We start from the raw sequence: 16,918 nt of genomic DNA, 5'->3' as shown, positions 1-16,918 counted from the left end.
AAACTTTGATCCAATGCTACACTAGTAAACATTTCCCCCTCATAAAATTTGTTTAAAATACAGCCGAATTAAAACATAATCTGACTAAAACTAGAAAATGATTCTGAAAAAAACAAGACACTTCTTCTACCTTCCAGTGATTGAACAGTCAGATAGTGCTTATCTAGTTTTTTCTGGATGAATCGTAACTTATGAACCAATCAAAGGTTCGACTTTTTAAATTTTTTACCCTGTTCACTAGTCCAAACTTGAAACACAGATTTCAGGGACTATCCTCCCCCTCTCCATCACGGGTAACTACCAGTAACAAATCAGGGATAACTGCTGAATTTTAAACTGTATTTGTAACATTCACTTTTTGATAACTGACCAACCAAACGCATGCAAAATGTTCTTTCAACTTTCAGCTTCCACCGCCTCTTGCATGTCAACAGTAATTTACATAGGTCATTTGACTTGAGCTCTCTCCTCTATAATAGCACTTCTCAACAGTGTGCATGACACACACCACAGAGGTAGGAAAGACCAGCTTTAATAAATTACATTCTTGTCAAAAATTTTTGAAAATAAAACGGACAATATGCTACCCCATGCCCCTTGGATGAGTCCTACAGGCTCACAGACGCACTGCCTCCACCCTGAAGAGCTAACCCCTGGAGCGTTGCAGCAGTTTGGGGCGCTTGCACTGCACCAGGGCTCTGAACACAGCTCTCCATCAAGACTGCCTCCGCCACTCTCACTTGCCGATTCTTTGGACCACCCAGTCCTGCTGGCACAGCGGGCAGCGGTTGTTCTGCTTCACCCACAGGGACATGCAGCAGTTGTGAAAGGAATGATTGCATTCTCCCCAGACCACTGCAAGAAAGAGGAGTTGACATCACACATTTCAGATGAAATTACTAACGTTAAAATTATAGCTTATGTTGTATTGTGATAGCTACGGTTCATTAGATGGTTAATTGGTCAAAATAATTTTTCAATTTTACAAAAGCAACAAGACTTTACATGTGTAACCTGTACTTCAGAAACAAGATAACACACTGAGTTTGGGGGACTTTCCTGGCCCTATTTTAAAATCTGTGGGTTACGTGACAACTCTAAATTCCTGGAAAGAAGCACATGCTCTTTTTGAAGTTAGGAGATTAAAGGTCTTGAACCTTCCGTAGATCCTAGACCTTCTCAGTCATGTCAGGCCACATACACCTTCTGGCCTTTATTTGATCAAAACACATCCTACACATTTTCTATGCGTCCATGTATGAGTTTTAAATGTTTTACTTCATAGTACCCTGTTAGGAGCAAATGACATGCTTTTTAACACCAACAGTTATAAACCCAGTAAACTGTTTTCTAGAAGTGAGGAACTGTCTTGTCATCCACACACAGTGCAGTTCTTCGGTGACAAAAAGAATTAATGTTTCCAAGAGGCCAGCTGCAGAGAAAGCCTGTTTGTTTCAAATAAACTACCTCCCCTCACAATTCCCAAACTAGTAATTCTTAACAAGTAGCATGGAAGAAAAATTCTAAACCAAGGAAATCACTCACATTTTGGAGTACAGTCTCAACCATGGGTTGCGTGTGTCCCACAAAACCAGATTAAATGAAAAGAAATAGGAGGAAAACTAGCAGGTTGGAAGCAAAAATAAAACAGTTTAAGTCTTTGGGGGGAGGGGAGGAAGAAACAGCTGAATCAATTATTAATCAGCTGTAAATGAGCCATGCAAACACAAACCACAGGTAACCTTTTTACTCTAGCAAAATACATACTTTGATACAATAATCTAGAAATGATCACTTTGAGAAGCAGACAGAAAAGGCTCAGCACTAGGTGCGGAAGTGAAGTGGCCACTTGGGACCACACCTACATCCTGTATCGGAGTGCCCGGTCACTCCCAGCTCTCCTCCAGACCCAGCTTCCTGTGAATGCGCTAGCCAGCAGGCAGCCAGTGATGCCTCATGTACCCGGGACTTTCCTACCATGTGGGACACCTGGATTGAGGCCTGTGCTTCTGGCTTTGGTCTGGATCAGCCTTAGCTGTGGTGGGCATTTGGGATGTGAACTGACAGATGGAAGAGCTCTTCACCTTTCAAATGAAATCAGAAAGAAGTCTTGGAATTACTTAAAAGCATGTAACTTAAGACACTGCTTGCAGTCTAAGATCATTAAGAAAATTTAACAGACTTCAACAAACAACAAACCGCAGTCTAAAAAATATTTAAGACAGAACATTTCCTACTTTGGCTGAAAAGTTAAAGATAGTATAATAAGAGTACTAAATCCCAGAATGGTTTACTGGAGCCCAAGATAAAGACAGAGTTGGAAAGAGTGCTCCTACCCACTAGCTCACTCGCCTAATGCGTTCTGATAGCCAGCATTGTGCCAGGTTAATCCAGATCCAGGTCTCCTATTTGCCATCCCTTGTCACTTTCCAGGGGGCACCTTAGGAAGAAACTACCATCAAGAACAGGGCCAGGACTCAAACCCAAACACTCTGACTTGGGGGTTGGGTGTCCCAAGGGGGTTTTAACTACTACATCAAAATAACTTTCATAGTAAAACATACCTTGTTAAGATCATGTCTGGGATAATTAATTAAACTTTAAAAAAAAAAGATTTATTAATTTTTATTGCAAAGTCAGATATACAGAGAGGAGGAGAGACAGAGAGGAAGATCTTCCATCCGATGGTTCACTCCCCAACTGACCGCAACAGCCGGAGCCTAGCCAATCTGAAGCCAGAAGCCAGGAACTTCCTCCAGGTCTCCCATGTGAGTGCAGGGTCCCAATGCATTGGGCCGTCCTCAACTGCTTTCCTAGGCCACAAGCAGGGAGCTGGATGGGAAGTGGAGCTGCTGGGATTAGAACCGGTGTCCATATGGGATCCCGGCACACTCAAGGTGAGGACTTTACCTGCTAGGCCACCACGCCGGGCCCTAAACTTTCGTCGTCGTCTTCTTTTTTTTTTTTTTTAATTATTGGAAAGTCATATCTACTGAGAGAAGGAGAGATAGAAAAAGATCTTTGTCTACTGGTTTACTCCCCAAGTGGCCCCAACAGCTGGGGCTCAGGTGATCTAAAGCCAAGAGCCAGGAGCTGGAAGGGATATGGAGCAGCTAGGACAGGAACCGACACTCACATGGAATCCTGGCACATGCAAGGCAAGGACTTAAGCCACTCGGCTACAGCACTGGGCCCCGATTATTAAGTGTAACTGTAACAGGACTGTCTTGCACATTCACTCCGTTGAGGCCTGTTGAGAACCAACATACTTTACACGAATGTGATTTATAGTTGTGAATGTGCTTATTTTCGTGTATTGGTAAAATCAATCTTAATCTACAAATTCAAATATTCCCACTGAGAGAAAACCCTTAACAGAAAAAGCAAGAGTTGGAAATTACAACATACCAACACAATCTTCTTGTTTGTTTTCAGCTTGACATCTCAGGCAGGCATCTGAAAGTAAGCAAACACCAATCCTCATTCTGAGGCTCAGAACTGAAATTTCTAATGCACCGATACTTCAAAGTCAAAAGCCTGCAGGGTTAGAGCTGCAAACAAAAAAGCCACATTTCTCCTCTGCAAGTAATTATTTAAAAAGCAATTAAACACGAGGTATTCTATAAACTTAATTTTTACCAGAAGCAATTTCTTTGTTTTCAAAAGATTTATTTATTTTTATTGCAAAATCAGATATACAGAGAGAATTATTTTTCTTGGTAAGGCAGATTTTTACAGAGAGAACGTGAGACAGAAACAAAGATCTTCTGTCCATTGATTCACTCCCGAAGCAGCCGCAAAGGCTGGAACTGTGCTGATCTGAAGCTAGGAGCCAGGAGCCTCTTCTGTGTCTCCCACACGAGTGCAAGGTCCCAAGGCTTTGGGCCATCCTCAACTGCTTTCCCAGGCCACAAGCAGAGAGTTAGATGGGAAGCGGGTTGGCTGGGATTAGAACCGGTGCCCATATGGGATCCTGGTGCATGCAAAGTGAGGACTTCAGCCACTAGGCTACCACGCCGGGCCCGACCAGAATTTAATTTCAAAAGTTAACAATTCCCTTTTCTTTTTCACAATCACTGATGAAAAGATATATTGACAGCATTGCTAGAGAAAAATATACCATTCTCTACTATGTTGGAAGTTACTGGAAGCTCATCTGGCATGCTCAAATAAATCAATACTAAGGGCAGTATACCCAAAACATCCTTTTAAATATGCCATGCGCACAAAGCAAAATTTTATGGCAAATGGACTTAAGAGGGAAGCTTATTTTGGTGTAAAACATTTTTCAAAATCCATAAAATATGTTCAAAAAGGTTAGTGGAAAACACAGATAACGAAACAACTGTCTGCAGTTCAGTTTCTTGCACCAAAATATACTTAAAAATATTTACTTGTTTCAAAGGCAGAGAGGGACAGAGATGCTCCATTTGCTGCACGGTTAGATTGGTGAAGTCGCAGCCAGGAGCCTAAAATTCCACTGGCCTGCCACATGAATGGCAGGGGCCACATATCTGGGCCACCCGCCACTGTTTTCCAGGAGCACCATCAAGGAGCTCAACTGGACGTTGAGTTGCCGGGGTGAACCGGCACTCAGACAGGAGGCCAGAGTTGCGGGGGTATCTTGACTCCCCGCGCCCCAACACTGGCCTCTACTGTTCTAATTCCACTCTGCATGATCTTTTGGCAGCACCACTGTATATGCCTAAGAAAACTCTTGAAGGTTACCCAGAAAACCAACAGTCAAAATGATTGGGAGGTGATATCACGGGCAAATTTGCACTGAATTTCTTCTTGTATTTTGGAAGTATGTGACTGGATAACCTATGTGTAAATCAAACTCAGAACATTTTTCTGATTACTTCATAAACAAATTTGAGCTGCCAAAATGTATTAATGGAAGTCTCCATTCAATGATGCACAAAGAGAACTTCTTAACTTTCTCAAAATAAAGGCTTTGGAGCCAGGAGCACTTGTTTCGTGGTCCTGGACTAACACGAGCCTCAGCAGTGAAAGAGGGCGCACTGCCATGACACACCCCTGTGAGTCTGCTAGCTGAAGAACCAGCTCCTCATTCCTAAATACAATGCTCTTCTCAAGACAGTGCCCCCTTTACAGAAGAATCTGAGCAGGAAAGAGTTTAATAAATTACCTGGTAATCAGCGATGGGAACAAAGGGGGATGAGAAACTTTCAAAGTTCAATCTGTACCGCCAGGAGGTAATACGGTATATTTCAGGGACCACTGACATGGAAAATGAATCAAAATTGGGCAAAAGAAAATTTAAACCAACAGGAAAAAAGTTTCTAACATAATAGTAGAAAAATCATTGTGAAAAAAGAGCCCAGAAACCTAGCAGCGCGGAAGCCTGCTGCTCGCTCTCCACACGCTCTCAGTCTTAAAAACACAGCACTGCCCTGGCCTCTCCAGCCGCAGCCTCTCAGGACACCAAAACGGCCACAGCTGGGCCCTGGGGAGCTCACCGGCAGCTGGAGATGCAGAGAAACACTCCAGTACCACAAGCGTGCTGATGTAACAGTGCAGACACGCACCCTGACTGGCTCTAGTTCTGGGCATCTTTATCATCAGGGCCTCTTTTCTAAGTTGGGTGAGTAAGGTTATATGAAACGCTGTCTTTGGTAACATACTTGGGAAGCTTTACTCTGACCTGTGAGCAGGGTAACCAAAGTGCAGGACCCGCACCAGAACAGGCTGGCGGCACAGCTTGGTAGAAAAACTGGTACAATCATTTAGGTGTGTGAGATAAATGGTAAGGAAATGGAAGAAAACAGGCTCTCATTTCAGAGTCCAGCTTATAGCTTTAAGACTCCTTTTCTAACATTAGCAGACTCAAATCTATACAAATCCCTCAAGTTTCAGATAACACAGAAAAAAAATGCTAAATGCTGTCCCAAATATCCCAATAGCCAGTTTCTAAGAAGTACAATAAATAAATGCCTTTTAAAATCCTGCTAGGGAATAATATCTGGGAGAAAAAGTTTATTTCTGTTATCACCTGATTACCACGTGAATAAGTTCTTCATTTCCACTTATTAGATTTTGTCCCACTTTTGGGAGAAGACAGTTAACAGTTGGTCTGAGAGAAAGAAACAAAGAAAGAAACAAAGAAAGAAACAAAGAAAGAAAAATGAATCCTAACAAAAACGAAGCTTATTTTCCTTTCAATGGGAAAAAAATTAGGGAGTAAAATCTTTTAGTAAAGCTTGTCCTACAAAAAAGCAAAATATTAGGTCTTCTTGATGAATAATTATAATAATACAGTGCCTTCCCAACTGAAAATTATTCTGTCTCCTCAGTAAGGAGTGTGTGTGTGTGGGGGGGGATTATATCCATTTTAGATGCTTTTAAAACCTAATATGCAAAATAAGTGGATCCTGTCTAAAATTAAGGCCTTTTTAAAAATTATTACTTTTATTGGAAAGTCAGATATACAGAGCGTTAGAAATACAGAGAGGAACATCTTCTGTCCATTGATTCATTCCCCAAGCGGTCCCAGCGAACGGAGCTGAGCCGATCCAAAACCAGAAGCCAGGAGCCTCTTCCAGGTCTCCCACGCGGGTGCAGGGTCCCAAGGCTTTGGGCCATCCTCGACTGCTTTCTCAGGCCACAAGCAGGGAGTTAGACGGGAAGCAGGGTCGCTGGGATTAGAACTGGTGCCCATATGGGATCTTGGTGCGTGCAAGGCGAGAACTTTTAAACGCTAGGCCCGAGGAAAGGCAAGAAACTACTGGAATCAGTTGTCAATACTGTACAAAAAATAAAAAGAAGACAGCATACACCTGCAACTCTTGGCCCTCAAAAAGATAAAGCAATTCTCTAATTTTTCTTCAATCCTCTTTTTTAGGGCAAGCCACATAGTTTTCAAGTTATAGAAACCTCAAGTGAAAAAAAAAACCTCTTAAGAGGCTCTCACGGTAATTTCACACGCACTATTTAAAAACACAAGGTATATTTAAGGGACACAAGATGGTCTGAGATCTCAAAGACAAAATACCAGGCAAAAAATACCGAGGGCACGGAGCTGCTTCGAAACACCTCGCCTAGCACAAGTTTCTATCAAAAATATGACAAGATGTATTTGGAAAGAGAAGATAAGTGGGAAAGAGACGGTAGTACAAGGATCACTTTCTCCAGTTTCTGGGAAACTACAACTCCAAGCTAGCCCTCTGTCCAGCGATGCCCTGGGAGCGCCTTCCATCCACTCACAAGCGGCAGGGAGAGCAATGGCCGGTAGCTTTCTTTCCCTGCACTAGGGGACACAGCTGAGACCTGCCATTCTGGCGCACGACGAGAGTGAACATCACTCCGGCAGGTGGACAGAAGCCCTGGCACGTCCTGCAGACTGATGGTCTCCGCCTCGGCCCCGCCGCAGTTCGCCCCGCTCCCAGCAAAATCACTCCAGCGCCATCTTCCAGGTCACAGGCTCCGCCGCTCGAGCAAGCCCAGCTCAAGCCCCGGGAGCAGCGGTGGGCGCCGTGGACGACCCCGCGCAGCCGGCGTGGCGCAGGGGGCCCGCGGGACCGGCTCCCGGGCGTGCTTTCCCAAAGGCTCCGGTCCGGTCGGCCCACCCCGCGGAGGCCGTGCCGAGCCCCGGCCTCGCGTGCAGTACTTACCCATCACCTGGACCCTGCAGATGGCGCACGTATCGCACTCCACGTCCCAGCTCCACATGGCCACCGCGTTCCACTTCTTGAGCGAGAACATTTTGTCGCCCCCCGACTTGGAGCCTGCGCTCCCGGGGTGAGAAGACAGGCCGCAGGTCTCCTCGCCGTCTTCCACGTCGGCCATGACGGCGGCGCCGAGCCGGCGACGGAGACGTTAGGACGCGGGAGGGCGGGAGGGCGAGCGGCGTTATGGCGGCTTCCAGGGGCCTCCCGACAGGCCCACAGCGCCGCTCGCAGGCCGCGGGCCTCCGCGTCGTCGTGACCCAGGCCACCCGCGATTGGCCGGCGCAGTCGGTGGCGTCGCTGGCCGCCTGCGCCGAGGGCGGGGACTGCGGCGGCTCCTGGCGCCGGTCTCCCAGCCACTCCGGCCGCCTCTCCCGCTCCCCGCGGCTCCCCGCGCCCCGCGCCCCCCGCGCCCTCCACCGGGGCTGCCGGCTCGGCCTTGTCCCGGCCCCCCAGTCTGCCCTCCGCCTGCCGTCGGAACCGGGGCACGCCAGGTTGTGCGGGAGCAAGTCGCCTGCTTACAGCCCCTAGCAAATTGACCACTTTGGTCAATTTAACTGTCTCGTTAATTTACTCGTTTGCCTCTTCCCTTCCAAGTGTGAACAGGAACTAGGTTTTTACTGTCTCCTGGGGATCTTAGAAGGTACCTGGTTCCTCGGGAGAGTGTGTGTTGATGAACGAATCATCTGAAAGTTCTAGAAATCGTTCAGTGAGTCCTCCTCCAACAGTTTGGTCTTGGGACTCCTTTACGTTTAAAAATTATGAAAACTAAACAAAAAACATCAAAAACACATGGGATATGGAAAACAAAAACCCCAAATAACCAAAAAACAGTATGGATTGGATTATTTCAGTTTTGTTTATTCCAAATAATCCCTTTGCTCTTGTCGAATTCATTGCTGGCTTGTGGATTATATGGTGGCATCATTTTTGTCACTCGTGCTGGTTACTGAGCGACACGTTTTTTTCATGGTGCTGTGATTTGTTCTTGTGGCTCTTCTAACTCATACCAGTTGTTGATCTGGTTTTATGACTTCTCAGTTATGGAAATGTATAGTGATGGAGTACTGGGGTCTATCATACACAGATGTGGGGGTATAATGGAACATGCACTCCTGCTTTCAGACGAAAGATAGATTCCCAATGAAACTGTTGGACATGGGTAGACAATGGGATGTTGGACTGCCTGGCATTGTGTGTACCAACAATGTCAGGGTACACTTAAATAAGAGACTGATAGAATTATGATTCCTTATGAAGGACTACTGTGGGGAGCGGCCGACCCCATGCATATGAGGAGCCTCTAGATGACGGCTGGCTCAAGGCCAGGAGACAGCAGGAAGACAGAAGGTCCCAGGTGAGGCAAGTTTGCCTCCTCTCCAGGGCCTGGCCTGGAGGTCAGGTGAGGCAGATTTGCCTCCTCTCCAGGGCCTGGCCAATCAGGTAGCACCCAGTGGACCCACGGGGAAAAAGGATTTATAAGCAGCCCACTTGGGGCAAGAAAGGGCTCGCTTGCTCTCTTTTCCTTTTCATTCAGCTAGCCTTTTTCATTGGTCCTTTGCCTTCTTGGTTCGGCCGATTGTGTGTTGGTTGTGGTGGCAATTCCTGTTTTCAGTAAAGTACCTCTTGAAACAGAGGCTGGAGTATCGGGGGATTTCTTCTGCGGGACGGGGACCCCGGCAGACTACACTATTGTAAAACGGAAAATCTGTCGGGGGTGGGAGTTTGAGGGGGGAACCCCAGGTTATATGAAATTGCACCACGTAATTCAGAATTCAAAGTAAAAATTTATTAAAAAATTATGAGAACTATTGGTGATTGACAGCATAGTTAATTTTTTCAGAAATGAAAACAGTATCTACTTAAAAAGAATAAACCCATTGCAATTTGTTATTGAAGAATATTTCCAGAAAACTCCTGTATACTCAAAGTGAAAAGAGAAAAAATCATTCTGTATGTTATTACCTTTGACCTCACTTGTTTCCTGGAAACCCTGGGGGACCATTTTTCAACTATTATGAACTCTCCTCTTTTGTATGTAAGAGTAATGAGGTGCTGACAATTGAAGTAGCAAAGCTTACACTGCCACTATGCGATGGGGATAGTTTTGAAACCAAGACTGGGAACTTTTTAAAAGATTTATTTATTGGGCCCGGTTGCATGGCCTAGCGGCTAAAGTCCTCACCTTGAATGCCCCGGGATCCCATATGGGTGCCGGTTCTAATCCCGGCAGCTCCACTTCCCATCCAGCTCCCTGCTTGTGGCCTGGGAAAGCAGTCGAGGATGGCCCAAAGCTTTGGGACACTGCACCCACATGGGAGACCTGGAAGAGGTTCCTGGTTCCCGGCATCGGATTGGCGCGCACCGGCCCGTTGCAGCTCACTTGGGGAGTGAAACATCGGATGGAAGATCTTCCTCTCTGTCTCTCCTCCTTTCTGTATATCCGGCTTTCCAATAACAATAAAATCTTCAAAAAAAAAAAAAGATTTATTTATTTTTACTTGAAAGGCAGAATTACAGAGTGGAGAGACAGAACAAGAAAGATTGATCAATCTTCTATCCATTGGTTCCTTCTCCAAATGGCTACAAGGGCAGGGAATGGGCTGGTCTGAAGTCAGGAGCTTTTTCTGGGTGTCTCACAGAGTTCAGGGTCCAGAGGCCTTGGGCCATCTGCTGCCTCTCCAGGCCACAAGCAGGGAGCTGAATGGAAAGAGCAGCTGGGACACAAACCAGCACCACTACAGGATGTACCATTTGCCATACCACAGTGTTAGACCCACCGCCCAGTTGTTGGGAATTCTGAGTCAGTTTTTTGACTCATGTACCCCTGGGCAAAGAGGGTTGAATAAAGCAGGTAAAAATGGATCTTATGGAGAGGCTAACAGTCTTGTTTGCCCGGACGGAAAATTCTGTTGAGATCTGGGTATTGGCAGCTTACGTAGGGAGTGCATGTCGAGTGATCACCTCACTTGCTTGTTTAGTCAAGTGTCTGCTTTTTTTGTGTACGTGGTCATAGGAACTGACCTGAGCTGTGACAGCTGAAAAATATTGTTGACCTGAGTGACTAAGTTAGGGTGTGCTAACCAGATCCGGTGTAAGCACTTGAACCATGCTTTGTGCTAGCGCCTGGTTGGTTGTAGTTACCCCAGTGCATGGATTCCACCACCTTGCTCTCAAAGCTTTTCATCTTCTTGGGCAATGTGTTTTGTCTGCGCAACAGATGTCAGATGTCACATAAATACTTTCTTCCTATTCCCACAGCTTTCCTAACTGCCTAGTAGCCTTTAACTGCTTACAGAATTCTAGTGTTTTATCAAGCAAAGCAGTCAAGGAAGGAGCTGCCAGGCTCACAGGCCCTTGTCGGTGACTCCTGCTGTGTGACATCTCTGCACCTGATACTTCACACTCCACGTCTCACTATCATGCATCTCCTGATTCCAGGTTTTGTGCCTGAGAGGGAGTTAACCAGACACATGGACCTACTGAAGCTTCAGTACGGACAGTTTGTGTGGTGTCTATTGAACTATGGGTGGGTCATGGTTGCAGAGAAATCTTTGAGGACTGCCACAGGGAGGGAAAATCTCAGGGAAGAGGCCAGCTTTGGACTGGGGAAAAACAGGAGGCCAGAAGGGCGAGGAAGGCAAACATCTGTGGCCAGAGCAGAACAATGCTTGTGGCAGACAGAAAGTCAGCCGTACTTTTCTTCATGATCCAGATAGAATTGCCTGTAAACAAACCCAGATATACAAGAGGCTTGTTCTGTCCTGCTAAGGGACCACATACGTAACTAGGGATGGCTGTAAATGCTTGAGCCACCTGGTGAGGGAGGGAGGCTGGAACCAGACGAGGATAAAACACAGCCAGCTGGGGAGAACTCAGATGGAAGGCTTGGGGAGAGGGGTGGTATTAAGCATGAGGAATGGCACCTATGGAGCCATGAAATCTGCAGGGGGAGAGAGAGAGAGAGAGAGAGAGAGCGAGCGAGCGAGCCTGGACAAGACTAGTGTATGGTCGGAGTATTGAATAGAAGAGAGAAAGAGGGGCATGAAAAGAAGAGCTGGACATGGCTAACAAGCAAAGACTCTTATTAGCTGCACTCCCAGGCGAGGTCCTGGTTCAAGGAGAGGCATTGAGCCAGTGGAGTCACACCTTCCAAGATTGTTTGGGGTTGATATAGGTGCCAGAGTGGTGAGTAGGGTGGGGGTGAGGCTTTTGTGAATTAGAAAGTTATTTACAGATCATAATGAACTTTGGGGTTGGCAGATTCTGGAAATTTGGAATATTTTCAGTAAAGCTTTGCACCTGTATCAGCAAGAGGTGAGAAAACCGCCCCAGGGTTTTTCTTGGTGCTCTACCACCACGACTGAGCTCCCTTCCCCAGCCAGCCCTACAACTGGCAAGTGGGAATCAGGTAAGGAGGAAAGGACAGTGCTGAGAGTTTTCACATGCCGAAAGGAACAGGGATGAAAAGATGAGGGTTCAGAAGCAGGTGCAGGGAGTGCAGGCTGCAAGGGGTATTTGTGTCCTGGAGCTACTAGAGCGGGAGCCACCATGATCCTCAAGGTTACTCTGCTCAGTTTGAGTGGGGACGAAAGCCAGACTGATGCTCGGGTGGCCTTGTCTCCTCAGCTGGTGCTCAGAGCCTTTTTGGCAAGGCTGCTTTATTTTATTTATTTCTTTCTTTGGTGGAAAGACTTTCTTTAAGCCAAGTATTTAAGTTCTGCAGGAAAAGTTTGTCTCCCAAGGCAACTGAATATTTGTTTATTCTTATTTTATCTTCACCCATCATTTCTCCCTTACCCTGTGCCTTTCATCTTTACTAAAATAGCTTTTTCTGGCGTCTCTGTAGAAAAGCTTTATTCCCTCCTGGGTGATTCTTGGAACTATTTTTAAGCGTATGGTTCAGTCATGTTACGTATGTTCAGCCTGTTCTGCTTTCTAGAGCTTTTCCATCTTGTGAAGAGCTGGACCCTTGACTAGGACCCTGCTTCCTCCCAACACTTGACAAGCGCTATTTTACTGTTTGTCTTTGGTTCTAAGCTTTTCATCCTTGGACTTGTTCAGGAATTGTCTTTTTCTGTGACTTGTTTGTTGAACTCAGCATTAGGTTCTTACGGTTCATCTGCATGCCAGTGTGTGTCAGAATCTCCTTCCATTTGAAGGCTGAGCAAGATCCCATTGTGCGTCTGTATCACATCATGTCTGTCATGCATCCATCAATGGGCACTTGAGCTGCTTTCAGCTTTTGTCTACTCTGGCTGCTGTGTGATAGCTCTTCATGGCCCTGCTCCCTATTCCCCTGGATCTATACACCTCGAGGTGAAAGGGGTGCGTCATAGCCCATCAACCCAATTTTAATGTAATTTTTTCACATATATTATTATCTTGCCTGCTTTTTTAGTAGTAGTATTATTTGGGGATAGGGGTTTGTTATGGCAGTTAAGATGTTGCTTGGGTCACCAGCATCCTATTTTAGTAGTGCTTAAGTTCAAGTCCAATCCTACTTCTTACTCAAGTTTCCTTCTAGTGGGCAGCCTGGGAGGCGATGGTTCCAGACCTAGCTGAAGTCCCAGGTTCTTGGCTCCAACCTGTGGGAGCCCCAGCTGTTGAGCTAGTAGATGGGAGATCTCTGTCTCTCTTTCAAATACATTTTTAAAATTAGTGTTATTTGGATTCCTGCTCACATACTTCCACATACACATTCTTATTAATGGTGCCTACTTTCCCACCACACACGTTTATTGTGCTTTATTTCCCGAGAACACTGGGAGGAGCATTTAACTGTTTCAGGTGTCAAATATAGTGCTGCAATGAATATCTTCTTACATATTTTCTCAGGCATGTGTGAAGATGTGTCTGTAAAACAAATTTCTGAAAGTGGTTTGCATTTCAGTAGATATTGTCAGAAAAACCCCTAAAGAAACACACTGATTTTATACTTCCACCCAGTAAACAGAAATGGGAAATTGCATATATATGGTAATTGCAATGTATATATGTATGTATGTGTATATATCAAGATGTATGCATATACATTTATGTATACATTGCATATATGCATGTGTACATATATGTGTATATATTGGCAATTACACACATACACTATATGTAGTGAGAGAATTTTTGGTTTACCACATCCCCTTTGCAAGCCACAGGTTTTACAATTATTTTTTAAAGTTATTTTGTTTTGATAATCTTTACATAGTTGATTAGGGCACAAAGGGTCAAGGACTACAGGAAAGTGGGTAAGACCATTGTTTCTACATCTCTCTCTCTCTCTTTTTTTTTCTATATCTGGGGTAAGGAGGGAGATAAAAGGAAAAGCCCCACCCACCCTCCCACCCATCCCAAGATCCCTAACGTGGGACATGCTCCAAGGGTCCTGCTCAAGTGGTTTTGAGAATTCAACTGTTCTGAATTGCTGCCAGTCTCATCATTCCAAGAATGATGAAATCTCTCCAGAATCCATTAGCTGACACAGTCCACTTTAGTGTCTCCATTTGCCCAGATTTTCACTGCCAACACTTGGATGGGGTAGATGATCTATTTGTTCTGTCCTCCATCCTCTCTTGTGGTACTAGGTGTCCTCTGTAGGCTCCAATGGACTGCCATATCCTCCAGGTGCACCTGGAAATGCTGTCCACTGCTCCATCTGAGCCTCTGAGGAGGCTCAGCTTTGATACTTGCACTCCATGATTAGACTATAGAAGCTGTATTTCTCTTCATGGTTGGACTTCTGGGATCAGCAGTTCAGTTGGAGGGATCCCAAAGAAACTTCATCTGAGGTGATCCCAGACCTGATTCTTGTGTGTGCATGCCCGTACAGGGTCTGGCACAGTCTACTGCCCCAGTCAGCTTATGCATATGCTGGTGGTTGCAATTGCTGGGTCAGTTCTGTTTCCAGACCTGTCTTCCACATGAACCAGTGGGTGTTGCAGCCCAGCCTGGTTCTGCCCACTTCACACTCGGCCCTCATGCAAACCAGTGGGAGCTGCTGCCTAGTTGGGGCAACTCCCAATAATCCCCAGCAGGTCTGCCCCCTGTCCTAGTTTCCATACTTGCCAGTATGTATAGCAGATTGATCCAGTCTGTCCCACATGCCATTCAGCTTTCATACTTGTCGATGGGCACTGAAGCCTAGTTCAGCCCAACCAGCCCCACTATCCAGTCCACATACATGCTGGCAGGTGCTGTTCTGTCCAGCCATGCCTGACCCAGTCCTGGTTTTCATGCTCTTCAGTGGGAGTGGTAATCCAAGAGAGAGGTGCCTACTATTTCCCTACTGGGTCCATTCCCACGTCATGCATTCTCCAGGTGATTCTGCAGTCTAACTTGACAGAATTAGCCCCCAGTACCAGCATCTACCAGCTGATGCAGCAAAGCCCTACCAACCCTCACCACTCTGATTTATGCTTGCACCAGTTGGAACAGTCATCCCAGCCTGTCCTTCTCTGATCTAGCTCACATGAGACCCACAGGTGTTGTACCCCTGCCCATTCTGGTCTGTCTCCATCCCAACTCATGCTTTTCAGTGGGAGTTCAGCACACATTTTAGAAAGTGACAAGTGTGATGGAATTAGCACAAGTCTGAACTATTATGAATTAGTCTTAATAAATTTTAGAACTTGAAAGGGGATTGGTTACAGTGGAGATAATTAGAATAAGCAGTATCTTTTCAGCACATCTACTTGTCTGTGGAAATGGATGGCATTCTTATGGACATATGGCATCCACATTCAGTGCTAAGCCTGTGAAATAATGAACAATTAGATTTGAGAAATAGAAAATAGGTTCTGCTTTACATACTAGGAAAAACGGGCACCAGTGCTTCCTGACATGCAGCAAAGGTTTTGTAAGCAAGTCACCATTCAGATTGACTAGGGTAGCAGAGATAGGATTTGGGTGGGGATGGAGTTAAAGGCAGGATGTAGAGCTCATGCTAAGCTTTGAGAGACCATGCTGTTCTTCGAATTCTCATGGCATTTTCTATTTTAGTACAGAACCTATCGCTGCTGGTGCCATCCACCCCAGCAGAGTGCCTAAGCACTGCACAACGCCCCCTGGTGGCTGGTAAAGTCATCAGCTACTTTTCTTCTTTTTGCTAGTGGTATTGGACTTCTTGCTGTTTTCCCAGATAGCTCTGAAGGTATCTGAAGATATCTGGAGAGTAACCATGATTTTCAGGACTGGCAGTTTACCTGAGAAGGGAAGGAACATAATCATGAATGGATAGGACACCCACAAGGTCATTGACTGGACTAGGTCTTGGGTTTCTGAAGGAGGTATTTCTCACACTCCTACTATTTTAGGTAACATTCTTCACACTAGTACCTGTTCCCTGCATCTTCTTGATTTGAGTGATCCTAGTGATTTATTTGCCTCTATAATAACTTTTTAATACTTATTTTATTTTCCTACCTCCAGATTTTTCCAAGCCCAGGTCCATCCTCTTTAATCTGAAAGAAAATTTCTGATCTTGCTACTCACTAGCTTTAATATCGTTATTGGCTCCCCTGTTTCGCAGGCATCTTTTGTCCAGATCAGTACCTTGAATTTCCTTTAGGTATCCATCCCCGTGCTGTCCAGAGGGAGGGAAACAGACACCTAACCAAGGACTATTCTCAAGATGTCTTTCATCTCTCTATCACAGTGATTGGTTAACAGGTATATATGTGACTCGGGATGATCAAATGAAAGCTGAAAAGAACAGCTCTTTCTTGGGAATATTAAACAGTAGAATGTAAACTTCTGGCTAATGCTGCCTAATTTGACACTGTGCATAAACAACTTGTGTAATAATGAAGTCAGAGAAACAGAAAGTCCACAAGGTGGGGGAAGGTGGGGTTATCTTAGCTCCTGAATGCAGCTGGAACTGTACACTGGACATCAATGAACCAAGTCAACACATTGACTTTTGTACTTGAATCAGTTGCTATTGCTTTAGCATCACTTGATACAATGGGTTTCTACCAGTTTCCGTGTAGAATAAGGCCCCAGATGTACCACAGGCTGTTCAGGAAGCTAATGTCACCATGTTCTTCCACAACTCTCCCATTGCATCCTGCCTTCTACCTCTTCATGCTTCTGATCTAGCCATATGGCCCTGTCCTGCTTTGCAAGGTGCCTCATGCAACCATCTCAAGAGACCAGGACACCCCAGGGAGAGGCCAAAAGCAGAAGGCACATAAGAAATATGGTTGAGCTATGGTGACAGAACTGAATTTTCACTC

The 16,918-nt window shown here is 45.5% G+C and overlaps 1 protein-coding gene across 1 annotated transcript; it reads right to left on the bottom strand.

The window, feature by feature from the left end:
* Window positions 1-261: 261 nt before the first annotated feature.
* RNF7 (ring finger protein 7) lies at window positions 262-7,970 on the bottom strand. Its single transcript, XM_058661359.1, has 3 exons — window positions 7,635-7,970; window positions 3,409-3,456; window positions 262-855 (listed from the first exon to the last, which is right to left on the bottom strand). Exons 1-3 carry the CDS (start codon window positions 7,807-7,809, stop codon window positions 737-739), a joined length of 342 nt encoding a protein of 113 aa, XP_058517342.1. The 5' UTR covers window positions 7,810-7,970; the 3' UTR covers window positions 262-736.
* Window positions 7,971-16,918: the final 8,948 nt, after the last annotated feature.

Source organism: Ochotona princeps, chromosome 3 (assembly GCF_030435755.1).
Source record: "Ochotona princeps isolate mOchPri1 chromosome 3, mOchPri1.hap1, whole genome shotgun sequence".
NCBI classification, from domain to species: domain Eukaryota; kingdom Metazoa; phylum Chordata; class Mammalia; order Lagomorpha; family Ochotonidae; genus Ochotona; species Ochotona princeps.
The sequence above is the reverse complement of the archived record's forward strand: the minus strand, read 5'-3'. Positions and strand labels throughout refer to the sequence as shown.